Source organism: Rhinopithecus bieti, unplaced genomic scaffold, assembly GCF_001698545.2.
Source record: "Rhinopithecus bieti isolate Rb0 unplaced genomic scaffold, ASM169854v2 scaffold_13352, whole genome shotgun sequence".
Lineage (NCBI taxonomy): Eukaryota > Metazoa > Chordata > Mammalia > Primates > Cercopithecidae > Rhinopithecus > Rhinopithecus bieti.
Window position 1 is genome coordinate 195,369 of NW_016808026.1, and position 18,759 is coordinate 214,127.

The 18,759-nt window shown below is 37.5% G+C and overlaps 1 protein-coding gene across 13 annotated transcripts in view; it reads left to right on the forward strand.

Moving 5' to 3' along the window:
- The first annotated feature begins 524 nt into the window (after window positions 1–524).
- The window catches only part of RIMS2 (regulating synaptic membrane exocytosis 2), a 780,622-nt gene continuing 762,387 nt past the window's right edge, over window positions 525–18,759 (forward strand). For all 13 annotated transcript variants that reach the window (XM_017885186.1, XM_017885169.1, XM_017885171.1 and 10 more), the window contains exon 1: window positions 525–1,379. In XM_017885186.1, coding sequence (XP_017740675.1) covers window positions 1,204–1,379 — 176 coding nt within the window. In that variant the 5' untranslated portion in view covers window positions 525–1,203. The remainder of the gene's footprint in view (window positions 1,380–18,759) is intronic.

Consider the following 18,759-nt stretch of genomic DNA (forward strand, 5'->3'; position numbering starts at 1 on the left):
ATTCTCCACACTTCCGTCCCCGAAAACTCGGGCGTCCCCTCCCTTCACGCTCAGTCTCCCCTCCCTCCCCGACCCGCCCCGGCCCCAGCCTGGAGATCGCGCTTGGGAAGGGCGGCTGCCGCCTGCGGGGCGCCCGCGGTGCCCGGGCCTGGGCGGCTAGGAGGTGACGCGGCCCTCGCGGGCAGAGCCCGGGAGGCGGAGGGGCGGAGGAGGTGCGGGCGGCTGCACTGAGCAGCGGCGGCGGCGGCGCAAGGCGCGCGGGCCCTCCGCGCCGACTCCATGGACCCAAGGGGCGGCGGCGGCGGCGGCGGCTGAGCGACCCTGGGCCGGGCGCGTGATGAAGAGGGGCCGGCGCCAGACCCTGCTGCACGTAGGAGCTCGCCTGGATCCGGGCGTTGGCAGCCGAAGGGCCCTGGCCCCGGGACTCTCCGCCGCTAGCCCCTGTCATACCTTCTCCACTTTCGCTTCTCCACTCTAGCCGGGGGTGGAGTAGGGGGGTGGGGTTGGGGTCTCCGCGGCGGCTTCCGGCCCCGCGGCCCTCTCCCGGGCGTGCCTGGAGTTCTCCCTCTGTGGCGCGCGGGAGCCCTTTGACGCGTCAGCCGGCGGGACGGCTGAGTTGCTTCTCTGGGAAACCGTCCCCGCTTCCTCACGACCCTCCCCGCTCCCGCCTGGGTGCCCCCCGGGCCGGCAGTACTCTGCCTCCGGGCACTCGAAGCGAGTTCCCGGGGGGCTGGTTTGCAGGCACCCCTTCCCCTCCGAGGCGGCGCGCGCGCTCCCGGCCCCGACCGCTGCCGGACACACTCGCGCCCCGGTCCGCCTGTCGCCCTCCCGCCTGCTCCCTCCAGTCACCCCACCCTTAGCTGTCTCCGCCACCTTACTCCACCACCCTCCTCCGCCTCTCCGCGCACTCCGCGTCCCGGCCTCCAGCTCCCCTTTCCCTTGAACCGCTCACTTCACTGCCCGTCGCCCCCGGAAAGAAGAAACATTTCCCGAAGCGCACTCTTCAGCCCTCCCTTCCCACACGCTCGCCCTCCCCTCCCCCTGCTCTTTCTTGGGGGAGGGGGGCTGTCGCCTTGGATTGAAGGCCATTGATTTGTATGTATTTGTCCCAGCGCTGGAGGCTGCCCCAGCCGCCGCGCCTGTGCCGCTGCTGCCAGTGGAGTTGCCTCCCCGCTTCCCTAGGGTGGTTCGGCTCCACCAAACATGTCGGCTCCTGTCGGGCCCCGGGGCCGCCCGGCTCCCACCCCGGCAGCCTCTCAGCCACCTCTGCAGCCCGAGATGCCTGACCTCAGCCACCTCACGGAGGAGGAGAGGAAAATCATCCTGGCCGTCATGGATAGGCAGAAGAAAGAAGAGGAGAAGGAGCAGTCCGTGCTCAAGTAAGGACCTGGCTCCATATTCCCGCCTCTCTCCCTGCCCTCCGCCCCCTCGGCCGCTGCCCTGCGGCCGCCTGCGCGCCCCAGTTCGCCGCCCTCCCTCCCGCCGGCGGCGCCCAGGCCACGAGGGCTGCGGCCAGCGCCGGCCGCCCGGGCTGTTTTCTGGGTTTCTGAGCGCGGGGGTGTGTGTCGGGTAGGGAGGGCGCCAAGGCCGGCTGAGGTGACGGTGGCTAGCCTTAGGGCGGTGTGACTTTCCCTGGCGCCTTTCCGGATTTCCCCGCTGGTCATCTTGGCTCCAGGGCCCCAGCGGGACTGGGGCTGAACCCAGGCTCTGCGCGTACCCTTTCCTTTCCCGCCGCGCGGAGGCTGTGACTGGGGCACAGAATCCAATATGGCCGTGCACAGGTGCTCCCTGGCCGGACCCAGGCGAAGGCGCGCTGGCAGGGGATGCGGACGCTACCCTGGTCCCATGCCTCCGCGGGGCGGCTCCACCAGCAACGCGGGACAGAGCAGGGCTGCCCACGGTGGCTGCGGGCAGCGGGCGGCGGTGCGGGCTAGGGGCCTAAGCTCTGTCGCGTCTCGGGTGGGTGTGCGTCCGCCGCCATCTTCCAGCCCCTCCCCCTCGGCGAGTGCTAACACCCTGCACTCTCCTGCTCTTCCTGTTTGCAACTAGTAAATCTGTTTAATCCTGAAGAGACTCCAGTTCCTACCATCACTGCAGTTTGGGATACTCCCTACCTTGTGAAGTTCTACTATTCGTGCTCACAGTCTTGACAGCCCGGGTTTTTCCGAGGGTGGGAGGAGTGAAAGCAGCACCCAGGCATCCGTTTACCGGCTCTGGAACTTCAGCACCAGGGAACTGTCCAGACAGGGTTATCTTTAGCTCTGAGACTCCTTTTCTGGTTAGTCTAGCAAAGAGATTTGTTTCTACAAGGTTTGCTTTTGAATGTTTTATGGTTATTTTATTTCTCAGTTACTTCGTGAAAGAGGTTGTTTTTTATGTTTTTCCAACTTGGCTTTTTTCTTTTTTTGAAATGAGTTATTCAGATGATTCTTTTGCGTTTTATCAATTATACGTTTCCCATATTCTCTACAGAAATATACAATTGAAAGTTTAGAGTTCCTCTGTGAAGGAACTAATACACTCACCTCAGGTACATTTTAAAAGCAGGTTGTTGAATTTGGTTGTCTTTCATGTACTTATAAAGAAACAGGTTTCATTGTCAATAGATATATATTTTCGTATTTTAATGAAAAATACAACTTTAAATAATTTATAGTAACAAATATTCATAAATCTTAGAGAAAGATACTATTTCTCACAAAATATTGAGTGGCTAAAAGAGCAAATATGTTCCTGACATAACTGAAATTAAGAATTTCTTCATGAAAGCTAATTTCTAGGGTTGAATACTTATTTGGGAATGCTATTTATTAACAGCCTTGGGATATGAAGAAATTAAGAGACTTAAGCAGTTTACTCCAACTATTGGAAAATAAAGCATTATTTTAGAAGCTTTTGAGCATGCTTCTTACTGTGCCTGACTTTATTTTGTATGCTAACAATGCCAAGCTTTTGATGACTTGCAGTTTGATATTTAAATATATGAACTTTTGCCTTTTACTATCATTGATAAAAATTGGTGTGGCCAAAATGATGCTCCAGTTAAATGTAGTTTTATTTTTTTGACTTACCTATTTAAATATAAAATGTGTTTTTATTTCTTCATAGTAGAAATACTATGTGGCTAGTTCACTGTAGTTCTAAGTTTATTTGTTGTTTTAATATAGAAATTTAAGTGGACTTTTAAGTATTAGGATTATTCAAAATGAACAGTATGTTAGAGATGTTGTAAAAGGGTTTTCCAGGTAGCTACATGTGTATATATTATATCTGTATGTAAACCTACATACTATTCAAATACATATAATATTTACGTATTCATGTTTACATAGTTTAGATAGAAACAGATGTTCTCTAAATACATATTCATACAATCTATAAAATTACACTGATGAAAAATATATATTCAGATTTATTTTAAATATTTATTTGCATTGCTTCCTAACTTAGTCTTAGGAAGGGGTCGTACCTCAAAATGGCTTTCATGGTTTCACAATTCTTGTTATATTTATTTTAACACAGTTATTTGGGGTTAAAGCATAATATATTTGGACATTTGGTTTTAAATGTTTTAATTTCTTTTGATAAAAGAGTAGGCAAGGAAATGAGGAAATGAATAGACTTTATAATGGAATTATAGTAATGAGAGACAAAAATCGTTTTGAAGATTTTGATGGTTTACTAAATAATACATTGTCTATATTGAGTATTAAATAACAAATACATAAGAAAAATAATACTAACATTCTTCAATGGTTACTATTTCCCATGAAGTTTTAGGGTTCACTTACCTGGTCATTACTATCCTTTGTTTCTTTTTAGTGCTGTTCATTACATTGGAAGTTAACATGTATTTTAAGAGTAGAGAGAAAAATAAACTGAAATTTAAATGCGTGTCTGCTGCCTTTTAACAATTATGTTAAAAGTACGTTTGATGTGTGAAGATATTGCAATGGTTAGATAAAATATTTTGCATGATCTATGAATTTCAATGGCCATATTAAGTATTCATGCAAAGTGGAGAAAAAGGAATTTGAACCTTATTAATATTTAATATATAGATGACAATACCTAGATGCATATAATTTTTAAGTAAATATGCATATAGTAAAAGATTCATGCTTGAGATATTTTTAATAAGAGAACTGAATGATCAAAACTGAGACCATTATTATTATCTTTCACCTTAGGAGCCTGAATAATTAAAAACTACTCCTAATTATTAGTAATTTCTTCAAAGTTCAGCTGAACATCCACATAGGAAGTCTATCATAATCAAATAATACCATTTTACATGTGAGCAAGGTACTATAATTTTGGAAGCATTTAAAAATCTCAGTAGAACCCCGATCAGTAATTACTTTAAAAAATCCTTTCATGTGTTCCTGTAGCAGTTTTAATTTGGCTAATTCCATTTATCAGTAAAATTTATAATGTCCTTTTACTGACTAAGGTTTTTTTTTTTTTCAATCTTCCAAGACATCTGAATGATTAATGTTTTTAAGTCTTATCTTTAAAGATTGTAAACTTCTTGAGGGCAAGAATCAAAATTTACCCTTTTTTTGAGTTTGTGTTTTGCAACATCCTTAACACCTGCACATAATAAATACTTAATAAATTGTTTATTTGAATTGTGGTAATGTTAATGAGGTAGCTTATCAATTTTGTGGGACAATGAAGAATCACTGTTTGAAAGAAAAGCATAATTTATTAAAAGTTGAATTTCCAGTGGGATTTTTTGTGTAATTGTGAAAAAATGTCTGAGGAAAGCAAACCCACTAAATCAATAGAGAAGTATTCCTTCAGTCAATACTGAGTTTCTAATATGTACATATCATAGCCTTTCAGATAAGCTTTTTGTAACACAAATTAGAAATTATATGTTTCTTGATGTGTATATTTTCATTCATAGTTTAGATTTTCTGTTAAAGGGTTAATTTGCTCCCCAAATAAAGGAAGGCAAGAAGTAAAAATTTTCCTGATAGATTAGGGTAACAATTAGTATATATATTTAACACATATATAGTGAGCAGTTCTCTATTTTTTAAAATAATTCAATTTTAAAAGTATTTTCCAAAGTTAATTTATAAAATTTTGAAATAAAATTTTTTTTTTTTTGAGACAGGGTATTTCTTGCTGTGAGGCCCAGGCTGGAGTGAGGTGGCACAGTAACGGCTCACTGCATCCACGACCTCCTGGGCTCAAGCGATTCTCTTACCTCAGCCTCTTGAGTAACTGGGACCACAGGCAGGTGTCATGACACTTGACTAATTTATTTTTTGTTCTTGTAGAGATGAGGTCTCCCTATGTTGCCCAGGCTGGTCTTGAACTCCTGGGCTCAAGTCATCCTCCTGCCTTGGCCTCTCAAAGTATTGGGATTACAAGTGTGAGCCACCTACAGCCCCCAAGTTTCTTAGCTACCTATTTCCCTCACCCAGAGCCAACTACTGTTACTAGTATATTTTATATTGTCTACTCTTCCAGAGACAGTCTATGCATAAGAATGCATGTGTATATATAATATTGTGTGTGTATCTGTATATGTGTGTATGTGTGTGCTCATACACGTGTATATGTATGGATGTAAACGTAAAAACACAAATGTGTCCTACAGTTTGCTTTGTAGGAGGTCAGTTCCACATCTGTGACTGCATAGCTGCTTCGTTAATTTTAATGGATATAGTATGTATGGTATGTAATTTAAATGTACATACATTTCCTACATGTATGAATGTGTATTTGAGACAGATTCCTGGAAACAAAGTTGTTGGGTCAAAGGGTTAGTATATTTTAAATTTAATAAATATTGTGAAATTTACTTTTGTAGAGGAAATGCGTATAAGTGACGTGTACTAAGGGGACTTTCCCACATCCTTGCCAACTTAGTGTGTGGCAATCTTTACCAATATTTCAGTGAAAAAGATGCCACTGTAGACTTATTTGCTATTTTCTTATTAGAGAGATTGAGAGCCTTTTTAAAAAAATTTGGTTAGAGCCATTTGTATTCCCTTTTCTATTAGTAATTTTAGTGATTTTAGAGATTTTAGTGATTTACATGTTATTTATTTTAGGACCTTGTTTATGCCTTTTTTGCTGGTCAGGGTTAAAAAAATTTGAATTTATTGTAGTTTTGTTTTATGGATTTTGGATTTTGTGATATTGTTAGAATGACTTCCCTATTCTAGTATTTTTAAACACTACCAATTGAATCATGATACTTTTAAATAAAAATTGCATATGTAAACCATGTTGCCATTGCCAAAAAAGTGAAAAACTAATAGTTTTTAAGGATTCAAAATGCATTCTAAAAAATTGATAGACATTTTATAAGAAAACAAGCAAACAAAAAATTGATTTACATTTTATGAGAAAGTACCCAATAAATTTATATATATTCTATATTTTAAAGTAAGGGCAATTAAATAATATCTTCCTCTTGACAATAGATTTTGATAAAGAACTAATTGTATTGTGCGATGAAGAAAGAGGTAGTGGAAGCAAGTTTGATAGACCAGATTAATTTTGACTTGACACCTTACTTTACTAATTAATAATGGCAACGTCTTGCTTATATTATTAAACTCTGAGTTTGCTCATCTATACTATTTGAGTAATAACACCTATTTTGAAGGATTGTGATTGTTATAGACTAAGTATCCTGGTGTAAGTAGTTGTGCAATAAATAATCATTATTGTTAACTGATATAGCTAGCTCTCTTGAAACCTTAGTATTATCATAGGATTGCTGGGTGAAATTTTCTTATTTTCTAAAAATTGAGAGATTCTTTTCCTTGTCTATTATGAAGTCAAAATATGCCTGGAGGGCTTTTAAGTGACTTTGTTATTTGTTTAGAAGAGTAGGGATGGGGAGAGGGTGGGTGACAACTTGAAAGTAGTTTCCTCAGCAAATACCATTCTTAAGGAGCCTGATAACTAAGACATAGCAGTGAAAATAACACTGACATCAAGTTATTGGTAATTAGCAAGATACTCATAGTCAAAGGTGAATTGAGGGGACTTACTTGTGGAAACTACTTTGTAATTGACTTTAAATTTTTCTAGGTTAAACTTTTTACTCTATTATTTAACTAAAATCTGTATTTACGTATTTGTCTTATTCACATTATATCTAAGAACCCAGAGAACCATATTAGGTTAAGCTAATTCTGAAGTATGGTTATTGAACTTAGAACGCCTCACATCACTCCTCAAATACACGTATTAGAACTTAGAACTTCACATCACCCCTCAAAAACACGTAAGCTTTGTATGATTGCTGGTTTCTCATCCTTCTGGCTTAGCTTCAAATTTGGATCTTTAGAAAGCTCTTTTCTGACCACTCTTTCTTACATAGATTCTCTCCATTATTCTTTATAACAATACCTTTTGTATATCCCTAATTATGCTTCTCAAAATTTATAATGATTTATTTACTTGTTTATAGTCTGGCCACCCTGCTAGATTATCAACTCAAAGAGAGCACACACCATGTCTGTTTTGTTCACTAATGCAGCCTCAACTTCTAATTTAATACAATGCCTTACACATAGTAGTACTCAAAAATATTAATTGGGTGAATGAACACACACTGGGAATGAAATGCTATGTTCATCTAGGTGGTACCAGCTTTCAAGGTGAACTCCAATAATCTTAAAAAAAAAGATTTGCTCATGTAGTAGTGCCCTTATTTTTGAAATCAAATGTATTTTTAAACATATGCCCATTTTGCATATTTTCCATGGAAGGAAACTTACAGTGTTTGTGTATGATTACAGCTTATCTTTCTTTTGGACTAAGAGCATATCTTTTTTTGACTAGAAACCAGAAGAACATTGTGATAGAGATAATTTTTTAATTTAAGGAATATTAGGAATTAGGGAAAATTTGGCTGTAAATTACTTTAAGAGAATTAATACATTTTCATTGTGTTTAGCACAGCTGAGTGATAAGGAGTACACAGAATGCTTTGGATAGAAATAGTTCATGCCCTCCAGGGACAGACCATCTAAGGCCAACCATAATCATATGAACACATAAAAATGTAAAGTGTCATGAAAAAATACCAGTAAGGTGTACATTATAACCATAGTAAAAAATATGTCAGACTAATCTTACTAGTAGTTTCTTGCCTCTGTGGTATTGCTTGATTATATTGTGTTGTATTACATGGTGTCACATAGTTTGTCCTGTTAAAATATCTGAAAGTTTCACTGCTAGATATTAAAAACTTTTGTATTCTCTAGTCACCTAATGAAATGCAGATATCTCTGGGTGTTGAAATAATTTAACTATTATTAGGTAATTCTTAAGGAGTTTATTGTAAGAAACATAATAAACCACATGAAAATTTTGCATGGTAAGTGCAAGGAGACTACTGTGCACTACAGTGTATCATGGATATATTTTACAAGAGGAGCACCTGATTCAGTCCTGGGAAGATGCCATCTAGGCTGAATCTCAAATGATGAGTAGATGTTAACTGGGCAGATTGTTCTCTAAGCAAAAATCCTAAAACTCCCAATTCCTCTTTGCCCCCCAAACCCTTCATTTGTAAACAAAAACAAAAGAAGACGACGATGCAGGACATGGTCAAGAAATTTGCTTGAAGTGGTTCAGAAGAGCACAGGTTTAAATGGAGATGCGTCAATAGAGGAGACTGGAAAGATGGCAAGGTTCAGACCCTAAAAAGCCTTCTATGCTATTCGTTGGATTTGGCAATAGGGAGTCATGGGGGGATTTTAAGCAGTGACACAATATAATTAGACTTCTGTTGGAACAAAAAACACTCATTTAATAGATTGGTTAGAAGGTGTAATACTAGAGATAAGGGCACTATTTAGGAGATTCTTACAGTAATCTAGGTAATAAATGATGAAGATATGAAATAAGGCAGTAGAGGTGGAGGTGGAGAGTCAAGACAGATTTCTGAAAAATTTAGGAGCCAAAATTGCCAGGATTTGATGGTTGTGTGTTAAGGGTCAGGTAAACTCGTATGATACCAGACTTGCTTAACTGACTACTGTACATAATATGTATCTGCCTGTATCTGCTTATCTCACTTATCGTTAGCTCTGTGAAGTCATCTGGTCCCAGGACCAGTGTTCTCTTGAGGGAGCAGTTGTGAAGTGGCTTATTTTATTGTTTTAGTTATTCTAGAGAGTTTGTAACATTGATATGAGTACTAGAAGTGACTACAACTTGGGATAATGGGATGGTAGTAAAAAGGGCCAAAAGGGAGAAAGAAGAAAAGGGACAAAGAACAAAAGGGAGAAAGGAAGATTAGGGCTCTTGGAATCCATTCATAATTAGAAGGAACCCTTCTTAATATCTTAGTTTATAAAACTTTTTCTACTGGATATATTCACACCATGTAATCTTTTCAGAACTTCAGGACTATCATCCTTTTGTTGAATATTCCCTACTTCCATTGATAACTTAGTCTCAATGAATTTCTCACCCTCTGGTTTTATTTCATTCTTTGTATATTTTAAACTATCACACAATCTTTGTTTTATGTTAGGCTTACAAGGACAAATTTTCTTCCCTGTATATATTTCTGTATCACCTCTAAGGGAATTTTGGAAATGTGCGTGTATTTTAGGAAAATATAGAGAGGAGATTAGTTATGGAAATGACATGCTGAAGTCGGTGAAGAATCTGTGCATCTTTATATTAGCTTACTGAATTATTGCAGAATTTCAGAAAGTGCTTGTGTTATAAAAGGGAGATAAATTTTGGGTTTTGTAATGGAAAATTCCAGAAATAGGAATTGAGGTAGGCTTACGGAAAGGGGAAAATTAATAAAAGGTTTTGATACAGGAGTAATATATTATTTTACCTACTTTCTTTCTAATATGGGTAACCTACAAAATTGAAGACAACTAGATAGTATAAATTAATTGGCCAAGAACTAACAACTGTAATACAGTTTATATATTATGAACATATATCTATATTATATATACCTGTCAAAACTATTATTTTTCGTACAACATGGTGCTAGCTAAATGCTTTTTAAGGCATTTGGAATTCACAACTTTTGTATAGTTACATGGTTATAAACATTTAGTATTTGTATATAATACAAATAATTTGATAGGTTCTGCTAAACAGACGAACTGGAAAAATGCTCCTTTAGGCACAGGAAGAATGCCCTTTAGCATTTTTTTTCTTCCATTGAAGCTTATGTTCAGCTCGAAGAGAAAAATAGTTTGGTAGTTTCTTGCATCCTGTAATTAGGCTTCTGGGAGGCTAAAACTAGGGGAAAAGGATACACTAAACAATATAACTAGGTAGTAGAATAACCACAATGGTATTTGGTGCTTTGGTATTGTTCAGTTGACAGATGGAGGTGGTGCTCACATTCATTTTGTTTTGTTGGCATATGTGGTATCTATTATGATTTTTATAATACTTTGCTTCCCAGGCACATAGATGAAAATCTGTTTTATCACACATAATTCCTTTTAACCAAAAGCTGTCTTCAATCTGAAAGAATTAATTAATGCTTTTATTAGCACATTTTTTTTTTACTGGGCCAAAATCTAGGTGTAGGCAGGGCTGCATTTCTTTCTGGAAACTATAGGAGGATTGTTTCCTTGCTCATTTGGGTTGTTGAAAGAATTGTGTTCTTTAAGTTATAGGACCGAGATTCTTGTTGGCTATTCAGCTTAGGACTGTTCTTACCTCCTAAAGGCCTCTTTCTGGTACTTGCACGTAGCTTGCTATATCTCTGAACAAGCAGTGGGGTATTTTGAATCTTTATCACGATGCCATCTCTCTGACCTTTCTTCTGTCATTGCATCTCTCTCTGCCTCAACTAGAAAAGATTTTTTTCTCTTTTAAGAACTCATGTGATTAGCTTGAATTCACCTAGATATTCTGGAATAATCTCCCTGTTTTAATCATATCTGTAGAGTTCTTTTTGCCATATAAGGAAACATATTTATGTGTTCCTGCGATTAGCACAGAACATCTTTGGGGGGCCATTTGTTCTCCTTATGACATTCCGCTAAAGAGTGCTAGTAGATATAAATTTGGATATATATTTTCTACAAAGTAGATACTGAACTACTCTTATTTTTTAAAGTGTATTTTGTATTCAGAGATACAAATTCCATAATATCTCTGAAATAATATTTTACTATATACGTATTACTATAGTTTCTAATAGTATATTGCCCTCAAATTACCACCAATCTGCATTCCACTTTTTATTTAACAGTTTCCTCCAGAGTTAAAATGTTGATTTAACTGGGTTTGGGGTGGAGGGACTGGGGGCAAGAAGTGTGAATTGTTCTGTGCTCTGTACATAAAGATTAAGTACTATTCCTAAGTAGTAGTCATGTTAGTTAATACTTATATTTGTTTTTATAGGGAGAGGAGTAAATAATTTTACCATATGACTAACATAGTGAAGAGTCATTGAAATATTTTCATATGCAGTATTTTCATTATCCGATGGTCATGTTAAAAGACACAGCATAGCTTTATATTCCAGTATGAGTAAGTAAATATTTGAATTTAATTTTTCCACAAGAAGTGGAAATTCTTGTGGCATGTTTGGTTGAATAGCCATACTCTACATAAGTGTGCCTTCATATATTATTTTTTGTAATTTTTACCCAAGAGTCTGGTTTAATGAAAAGATGTACAGTACTATATGTTATGATTAAACTTCATGACAGGGTTTAGGATATAATCAGTTGTTTAACTTTGGCATATAAAGATTAAAAGCAGCTATGAAATAAAGTAGAAAAAGAAAGTAATCCAAGATTTTTCTTTAAAACTACTAATGTAAATTTATGTTGCAGTTAACAGTATGTTAGGGTAGAGTAGATAGCAGAGTCCAGTCATGATAGAAACTATAATAGTAATTTGAACAGGGACATTTTAATATAAAGGATTACTACCTGTAGCAGGGTGCAGCCCTCTTGTAGGGGTGAGGTAGAGTACCTACGACAGAAACAAATTTCAGAGAAGCCCTTCCTGCATGTCTGAGGCTGAGATTCAACCCTCATTGGAGGATGTGATTGTGGCCCACTGAGCTGTCTCAGGCTGTGGCAGGCAAGCAGGACATCATCTGTGGGAATGTTGGTGGGACTTGCTGAGAAGCTGGCTGAGGTGCTTAGGAAACTCATTGGGAAGCCACCTCAGGGTGCCAGTGAGACTTCTTGAGAAACTGTCTGCTGGGGTGCCACTGAAACTTGGGTATCTATAAGCTCCTGGCAACCATGTGCTGTAGCAAAAACAATAAAACACCTGGAACCTTGAAGTCCTTTTTTCCTTTAATGTCACTATGGCTCCCTCTACTGACAAAGTTTAACATTTTGCCAACTGCAAAGGAGAAATGGTGACAGAGTCCAGATTCATTATCACAAAGCAGGTCAAAGAAGGGTGGATTTGGAGCCAAGAGGCAATAAATTTATAGTAGGCTATGTTATCCCCAATATTTGTACCTTAAAACAACAAAAATTTATTTCTTTTTGACGTTATATGTTTTCTCTGGATCCCTTTGGGTTTCTACTCCATGTCATCATCCTGGGGCACAGGTTAGTGGAGAAAATGCTTTCTGGAACATTCTGAGCAGCTGAAAAGGGAGACTGCGGTGAATCCTAAGTTATCTCTTAAAATTTCCTCTCAGAGGTATGCATACAACTTCTGCTTGCATTTTGTTGGCCAAAGCAAATTTCATGATCATGCCTACCTAACTCAGCATGGAAAAGTGCAATCCTATCACGTATAGAGGGAGAACCAGGAGTATTTGTTGAAAAATATAACTATCACAGGATTGATAGAATTGGCATTAGAAAAGTGGGCAATCCTTAGGATAATTGTAGTTCCCCCTTTACAATTTTGTCTTATTTGCTGTATACTTTCTAAAAAATAAATTTTAGTGAAAAATGTATCAACATAAAAATTGATGATGCCTTTCACTTCTGAGTTCGTGAAGTCAAACTAGACAATGAGCTTAGTCATTTGTGCAACATAGTGAACCTGATCAGCTAAATCAGCAGGAAGTTTTTTTTTTTTTTCTGAAGGTTAGGTACAAATAGACTTTTATTTTTAAATTTTGCATTTTGAAAATGTTGCATTAACTAATTCTTATAAGATATAGAAAGTGACAGGGCTGGAGCCTGCTGTCCAGGTCATGTCATTCCTGGACGTATGCATGGTCCTTGGACTGGATTTCCCAGGATGTACCCAGAATGTATGGGCTTGGAGGCTGCCTGCAGTCGGCAAGTGCTCTGGGTGAGCTGGGCTGGGGAGTTACAGGTACATGTAATATGAAATGACTGTATAGGATTTTTTCCCATTATGGTTAGTCTTGGATAGGGGATAGAAAATGAGATTTAGATATTCGGATAATAGTCCTGGCTCCATCATTTATAAGAGCAAGACTCTGTCTCAAACACACACACACACACACACACACACACACACACACACAAACAAAAAACAAAAAACTTCTTTTTTTTTTCTGATTGATAGAAACTGCTTTTATGCTATTAGAATTTTAAAATTCATCCTCCTTAAATTTTACTTCAAAGCTAGCATAATCTTTAACTTACTTCCTTTTCTTTCAGTGACAATTGTAATATTGAAATTTCCTCTGATAATGCGAATGGTATTCTAATCCATTTGAACTTTAAAAACAATATAAAATATTTAAAAGTAATGTTGGTATTCCACAAGTATATGTGATGCTCTGCTCATCTTAATAATTTTTCTTTAGGACTCATGTTGCAACATTTGACTATCAATGATATTGACTATCATTGACTGTCACTCATACTGTAACATTGTCTATCACTTTAATCTCACTATTCTGAAGCTAAACTGTTGCTTTGAATCTATAAACTTTGTCATATTCATTAATATACTTCCACACAGTTTATGAAAATTTTTTATTAAGTTCATTCAGATGTTCTAAACTCAGTTAAGCCATTTTTTTGAAGTCAATAACTACCTTTCAACAGATCTGTACAGTGAGAATAACTTATAATTTCAATGATATTTTTAACCCATAAACTTCAAAATAAAAGCTTTTCCTTTCATAGACAACAAACTTAGGTATGGAACAACAGAGAACAATATTCTGATCTTGTTTCTTTATATAAAGCCAACAGTAATTGGGACTGAAGCAGCTTGGAATTGATAAGATTTTTCATTTTGATAACATTTGATGTGGAATTCATATCTGAAGGCAAAATTTTACATTCAAGAGCTCTGGAAATAAAATATTACTTGAATTTCAGATTTTCAGAATGAACTCTGATTATAGAATTTTCTACTTGTCATCACACGTTTATACAATATTTCTATAATATTTTATAACTATTAATATTTCAAAATCTTAATTTACCAATTTGAATATATTTTGTTTTTGGTACATCTTTGCAGGACAAATACCTTTTTAGTTATTCCTCTTTAGTGGCTCCAGTGTCAGTTATTACCTTAATACTGTTTACTAACTATAGATTCATTAATCTGCAGTGAAAACTTTAGTTAGTAATTTTGGTTAGTGTTGTCTCTATATCCTCTCATGTGCCATCTATACACTTACTAATATCATTGAAAGTGACACATGTTCTTTGTCTTTTTTTCTTTTTGGTTCATCGATTTCAAATATAGTGTTGGCAGTTGGCAGTTTCTATGTAGACTTCTAAATGAGAGGTTTTGTATTATGCTTTGTTATTTTAAACCTGCAGACATTTAAAAAAGTTAAAATCTTGCTTTGTGCAAGGCGCAGGCATTGTTTATTGGCCCCATAACTTTAGGTACTAACTTCTTCATGCAAATAGGACACTTAGTTTGAGGAAGAGAGGAATTATAGAAGTACAGGAACCCAAATTTGAGAAATGTATTATATTGCTGAAATAATGATTTACTTCAATAACTAAAATTTCAAAAATTTCATACTTGTACTCATACTTATAGTTTCAAAAAAGTCTGCAGTCCCTTTACTGAACTTATTTAATTAAATTGTTACATTATTTTTTATTTTTAAAATTAAAACAATCCATTATGAAATTCTGTCACGAATGACTGTCTTGGTAATTGTTAACATTAAAAGCCAATAAGAAAGAAATAAAGAGGACCAGAATGAAAGAGGGAAGAAAAGAAGGAAATATAAACAATAAAAAGATTGACAAAATAATTTATATCCTATGTGGTACATCTAATACTAGATGTTGCTATTGATGCAGTGTAGTAATCCTACACACTTTATGTGCTGGAAAAATATAGAAACAAGAGAATATGAAAAATAAATGTTTTACATGTGTATATAAGACAAAGAATTTCAGTGATAATAACCCAATTGGGACAAAAGTAATAATTAGACTACCTGAGATGATTCAATGGGAAGGTCAGGGCAGAGATGCTACATGGTGCTGCTTCTACAAAGCCATATACACTCTACTCTCTAAAAGAATTTAAACAATGGATATCCCCTTATACATGTTTAAGTCTGCATCTAAAATTTTCCAGCAATACAGCATAGGGAATCAAAGATAATGATTGTTTTTAGTTTAAGTATTTATTTGTTATTCCTTTAAACAAATGCATTTTGAGCGTCTGTTCTATACCAGCCACTGTACTAATTTAGGAAACAGAGGAATAGGACACAGTCTTTGCCCTTGAGGTGCTTATCATTTAGTGGGAAAGAGTCATGTAAATAAATAATCCAAATGCATGATAAGTGCTTTAAAGTACTTATATACCAAGTGTTGAACAGAGGAAGGGGCTAGTATATGAACATGGAGGATTTAAGGAAGTCTTTATAACCAAAGATCACATTCAAACTGGCCTTGCAGGAAAAAGTATATGGAGAAGGAGAAGGGCATTTTAGACATATGCAAAGCATGGACTGTGAAAAGCATAGTGCATAGGGTCTTTGGGGAATAGCCAATATTCCTATATTGCTAGGTGCATGGAAGATGGAAAGAAGGGATGGAGTGGTAGAAGGTGAAGCTAGTTGGTGAGAATCAGTTACAAAGGGCATCAAATGCAGGACTGGTATTCAATTGGTATGCACCAGTACAGAGACACTAATTTTTAAAAACTGAATCACTTTGATGCAGATTAGTAAATATTATGGAGAGAATAAATTATCTAGTGATGTTGTCTAGTGCAGTCTTATAGAATTATGGAACTTAGTAACCTTGCTGGTATGTATTAACATGGTCCTTGGAAGGCATGTACTGCCTGGAGTGTCAGTGCCTGCCTGATACGCTGTGTTTTTTGTGCCCTTTTGTGGAGGCAATGAGAGGCTGCAGTGCAAATGGTTTTCGTGGTAACTGCATTTTGGGGGGAGTGTCCTGAGGCATAGTGCTTTCAGTCTCTGTGGAAAACACAGAGCTAGATCAGGGGTATCCAATCTTTCGGCTTTCCTGGGCCACATTGGAAGAAAAAGAATTGCCTTGGGCCACACATAAAGTACACTAATATGATAGCTGATGAGCTTAAAAAAAATTGCAAAAAAACTAATTAATATTTTAAGAAGGTTTACGAATTCGCGTTGGGCCACACTCAAAGGTGCCCTTGGCTTGCGGGTTGTACAGGCTCAATCTAGATGTTTATGTGACTATGACATGCCGACAGTCTGCCCAGTTGTTTTAAAGTTGTAGCAAAATGGTGGGTATCAGGGACCTAATGACTCTCATTTGAATTATGAACGTGTCAAGAGAAGTCTAATATTTTTCTAAATATCCCCATGGCTCTGTTAAGAGATTGACACTTTCTAAAACTGAACAAATGATTTGCAAGTTATTAGAATGACTGTATAAAGAATTTATGCTATAACTCTGATGTGTCCAATCTTTGGACTTCCCTGGGCCACAATGGAAGAAGAGGAATTGTCTTGGGCCACACATAAAATACACTAACACTAACAATAGCTGATGAGCTAAAAAAAAAAAAACTCATAATGTTTTAAGAAAGTTTATGAATTTGTGTTGAGCCTCATTCAAAGCTGTTCTGGGCCACATGTGGCCTCCGGGCCACGGGTTGGACAAGCTTGTTGTAACTCTTGTCATATGGAAAGCAGGTATCTATATATCTACATCTATAGTTTATTTGGAAAAAAGAAAATATATTTTAATGTTAATTTATATATTGATTTTTATATTAATTTTATATTGCTGTATCAGTTGTTAAATATTTAGAATCACCTATGGTTCTAAGTCATGCTAAGAAATTTGAATTTATCTTATTGGCATGTTTGATCTGTAGTGAAAGGTTTTGAAATGAGATAGTGATAGGGCCTGTTATAATATGTTAACAAGTGACTTCTGATGACTTAGTGTAAAGTCTCACTAGCATGAGAATTCTTACCAGTGCTCACTAGCATGAGAATTCCTACCAGTGCATTTTCACCGGTACTGCCTTGTATCCTGGGATCTTGTGTCTCTTCTGGGTTTGTCCTCTGTATTGCTGCAGAGTATATTCTTAAAAATGAAATTTAAATAATTAATTTTATGGCCGAAGAATCTTTTTAGGCTTTCTATTGCTTTGAATACAATTCAAGCTCCTTTTGCATACACAGTCCTTCACAGCCCCTCTCCAATTTGTTTTTCCAGCTTCATCTTCCATACCACCTTTTCATGTATCTTTACTTATAGTTATAATAAAACTTTTACTGTTTTTGGAGCATTGAAGGAGTAAAGGGGACCCTTTCATAATATGGAATAAACAATTCAGTGAATTTATTTATTATATGTACTATGTATCCTGAAATATTTGAAATTGGGACCAAATCAGTGTTGCTTTCATTTTAAAATCACCTTTGGAAGAAATTCAGACCCCATTAAAGACATAAAACTCTCATTACTCATTTTCTTCAACTTCAATAGGAAATCTTATGGAATTGTTTTGGAACACATGCTTCCAATCTGCCACCAGATTTTGCAGCAGGAATTTATATAATCATGCCATAGCTCAAACTGTCTCACAATTTACCATATGTTTCAATATTTCCAATGTTTTCAAACACTCTCCTCTCTTTCCCACCCCTTCCAGTTCACATTTCTCAGCTTTGTCCCAGCTCTTACCCCACAATTCTCATTCATTTCTCTGATTCATGGTTAATCCTTGTTATAGCCTTCCAGTTTGGAGTTCATTCTATACTGGTTCTCTTTCCTGGACCTTTTTTTAGTCAGTTAAAATAAGCAATGCTTAATCCTGACTTTAGAATTCTTGATTTTCTGACTTGGGTTCTGATCTCTCAGATCTCTCAGTACATGTTTTCATGGCTTTACTACTTTTTTTTAAACCTCTGTTTAAATTTACCAGAGCCAGAAACATTATGGTTTAGACTCAGGCTGGCTCCTGTAACAATATAATATTTTCAGTAAAATTTTTCCTCTTAGAAACCCTGTATTCATCTGGTTAGAGCTGAGGGGAATTTCTGTAGTCTAAATCTAATCAATTAAAATGGCTTTTTATGAGTAACTGGATTTTTATGACTGCAAATATTGCTTTCCTGCTTATTTTCCTTCTAATCCTGTATTTACTTAGCTGGTTCGAGGAGTCAAGGCAGTACAGTGTATGTAAGGAAAGGCTTTGGCATTAGTCAACTCTGGGTCGTATCCTAGTTTCCCAGTTACTAATTTTGTGACCTTGAGCAAGTCACTTAATCTCTTGGACTCTGTCTCTTTATCTACAAATTAAAAACAATGACTATTTCATAGGGTTGTGGTGAGATGCAAATGTAATGTGACGGGCACACAGAAGACATTCAATAAATGTTAATAGGAA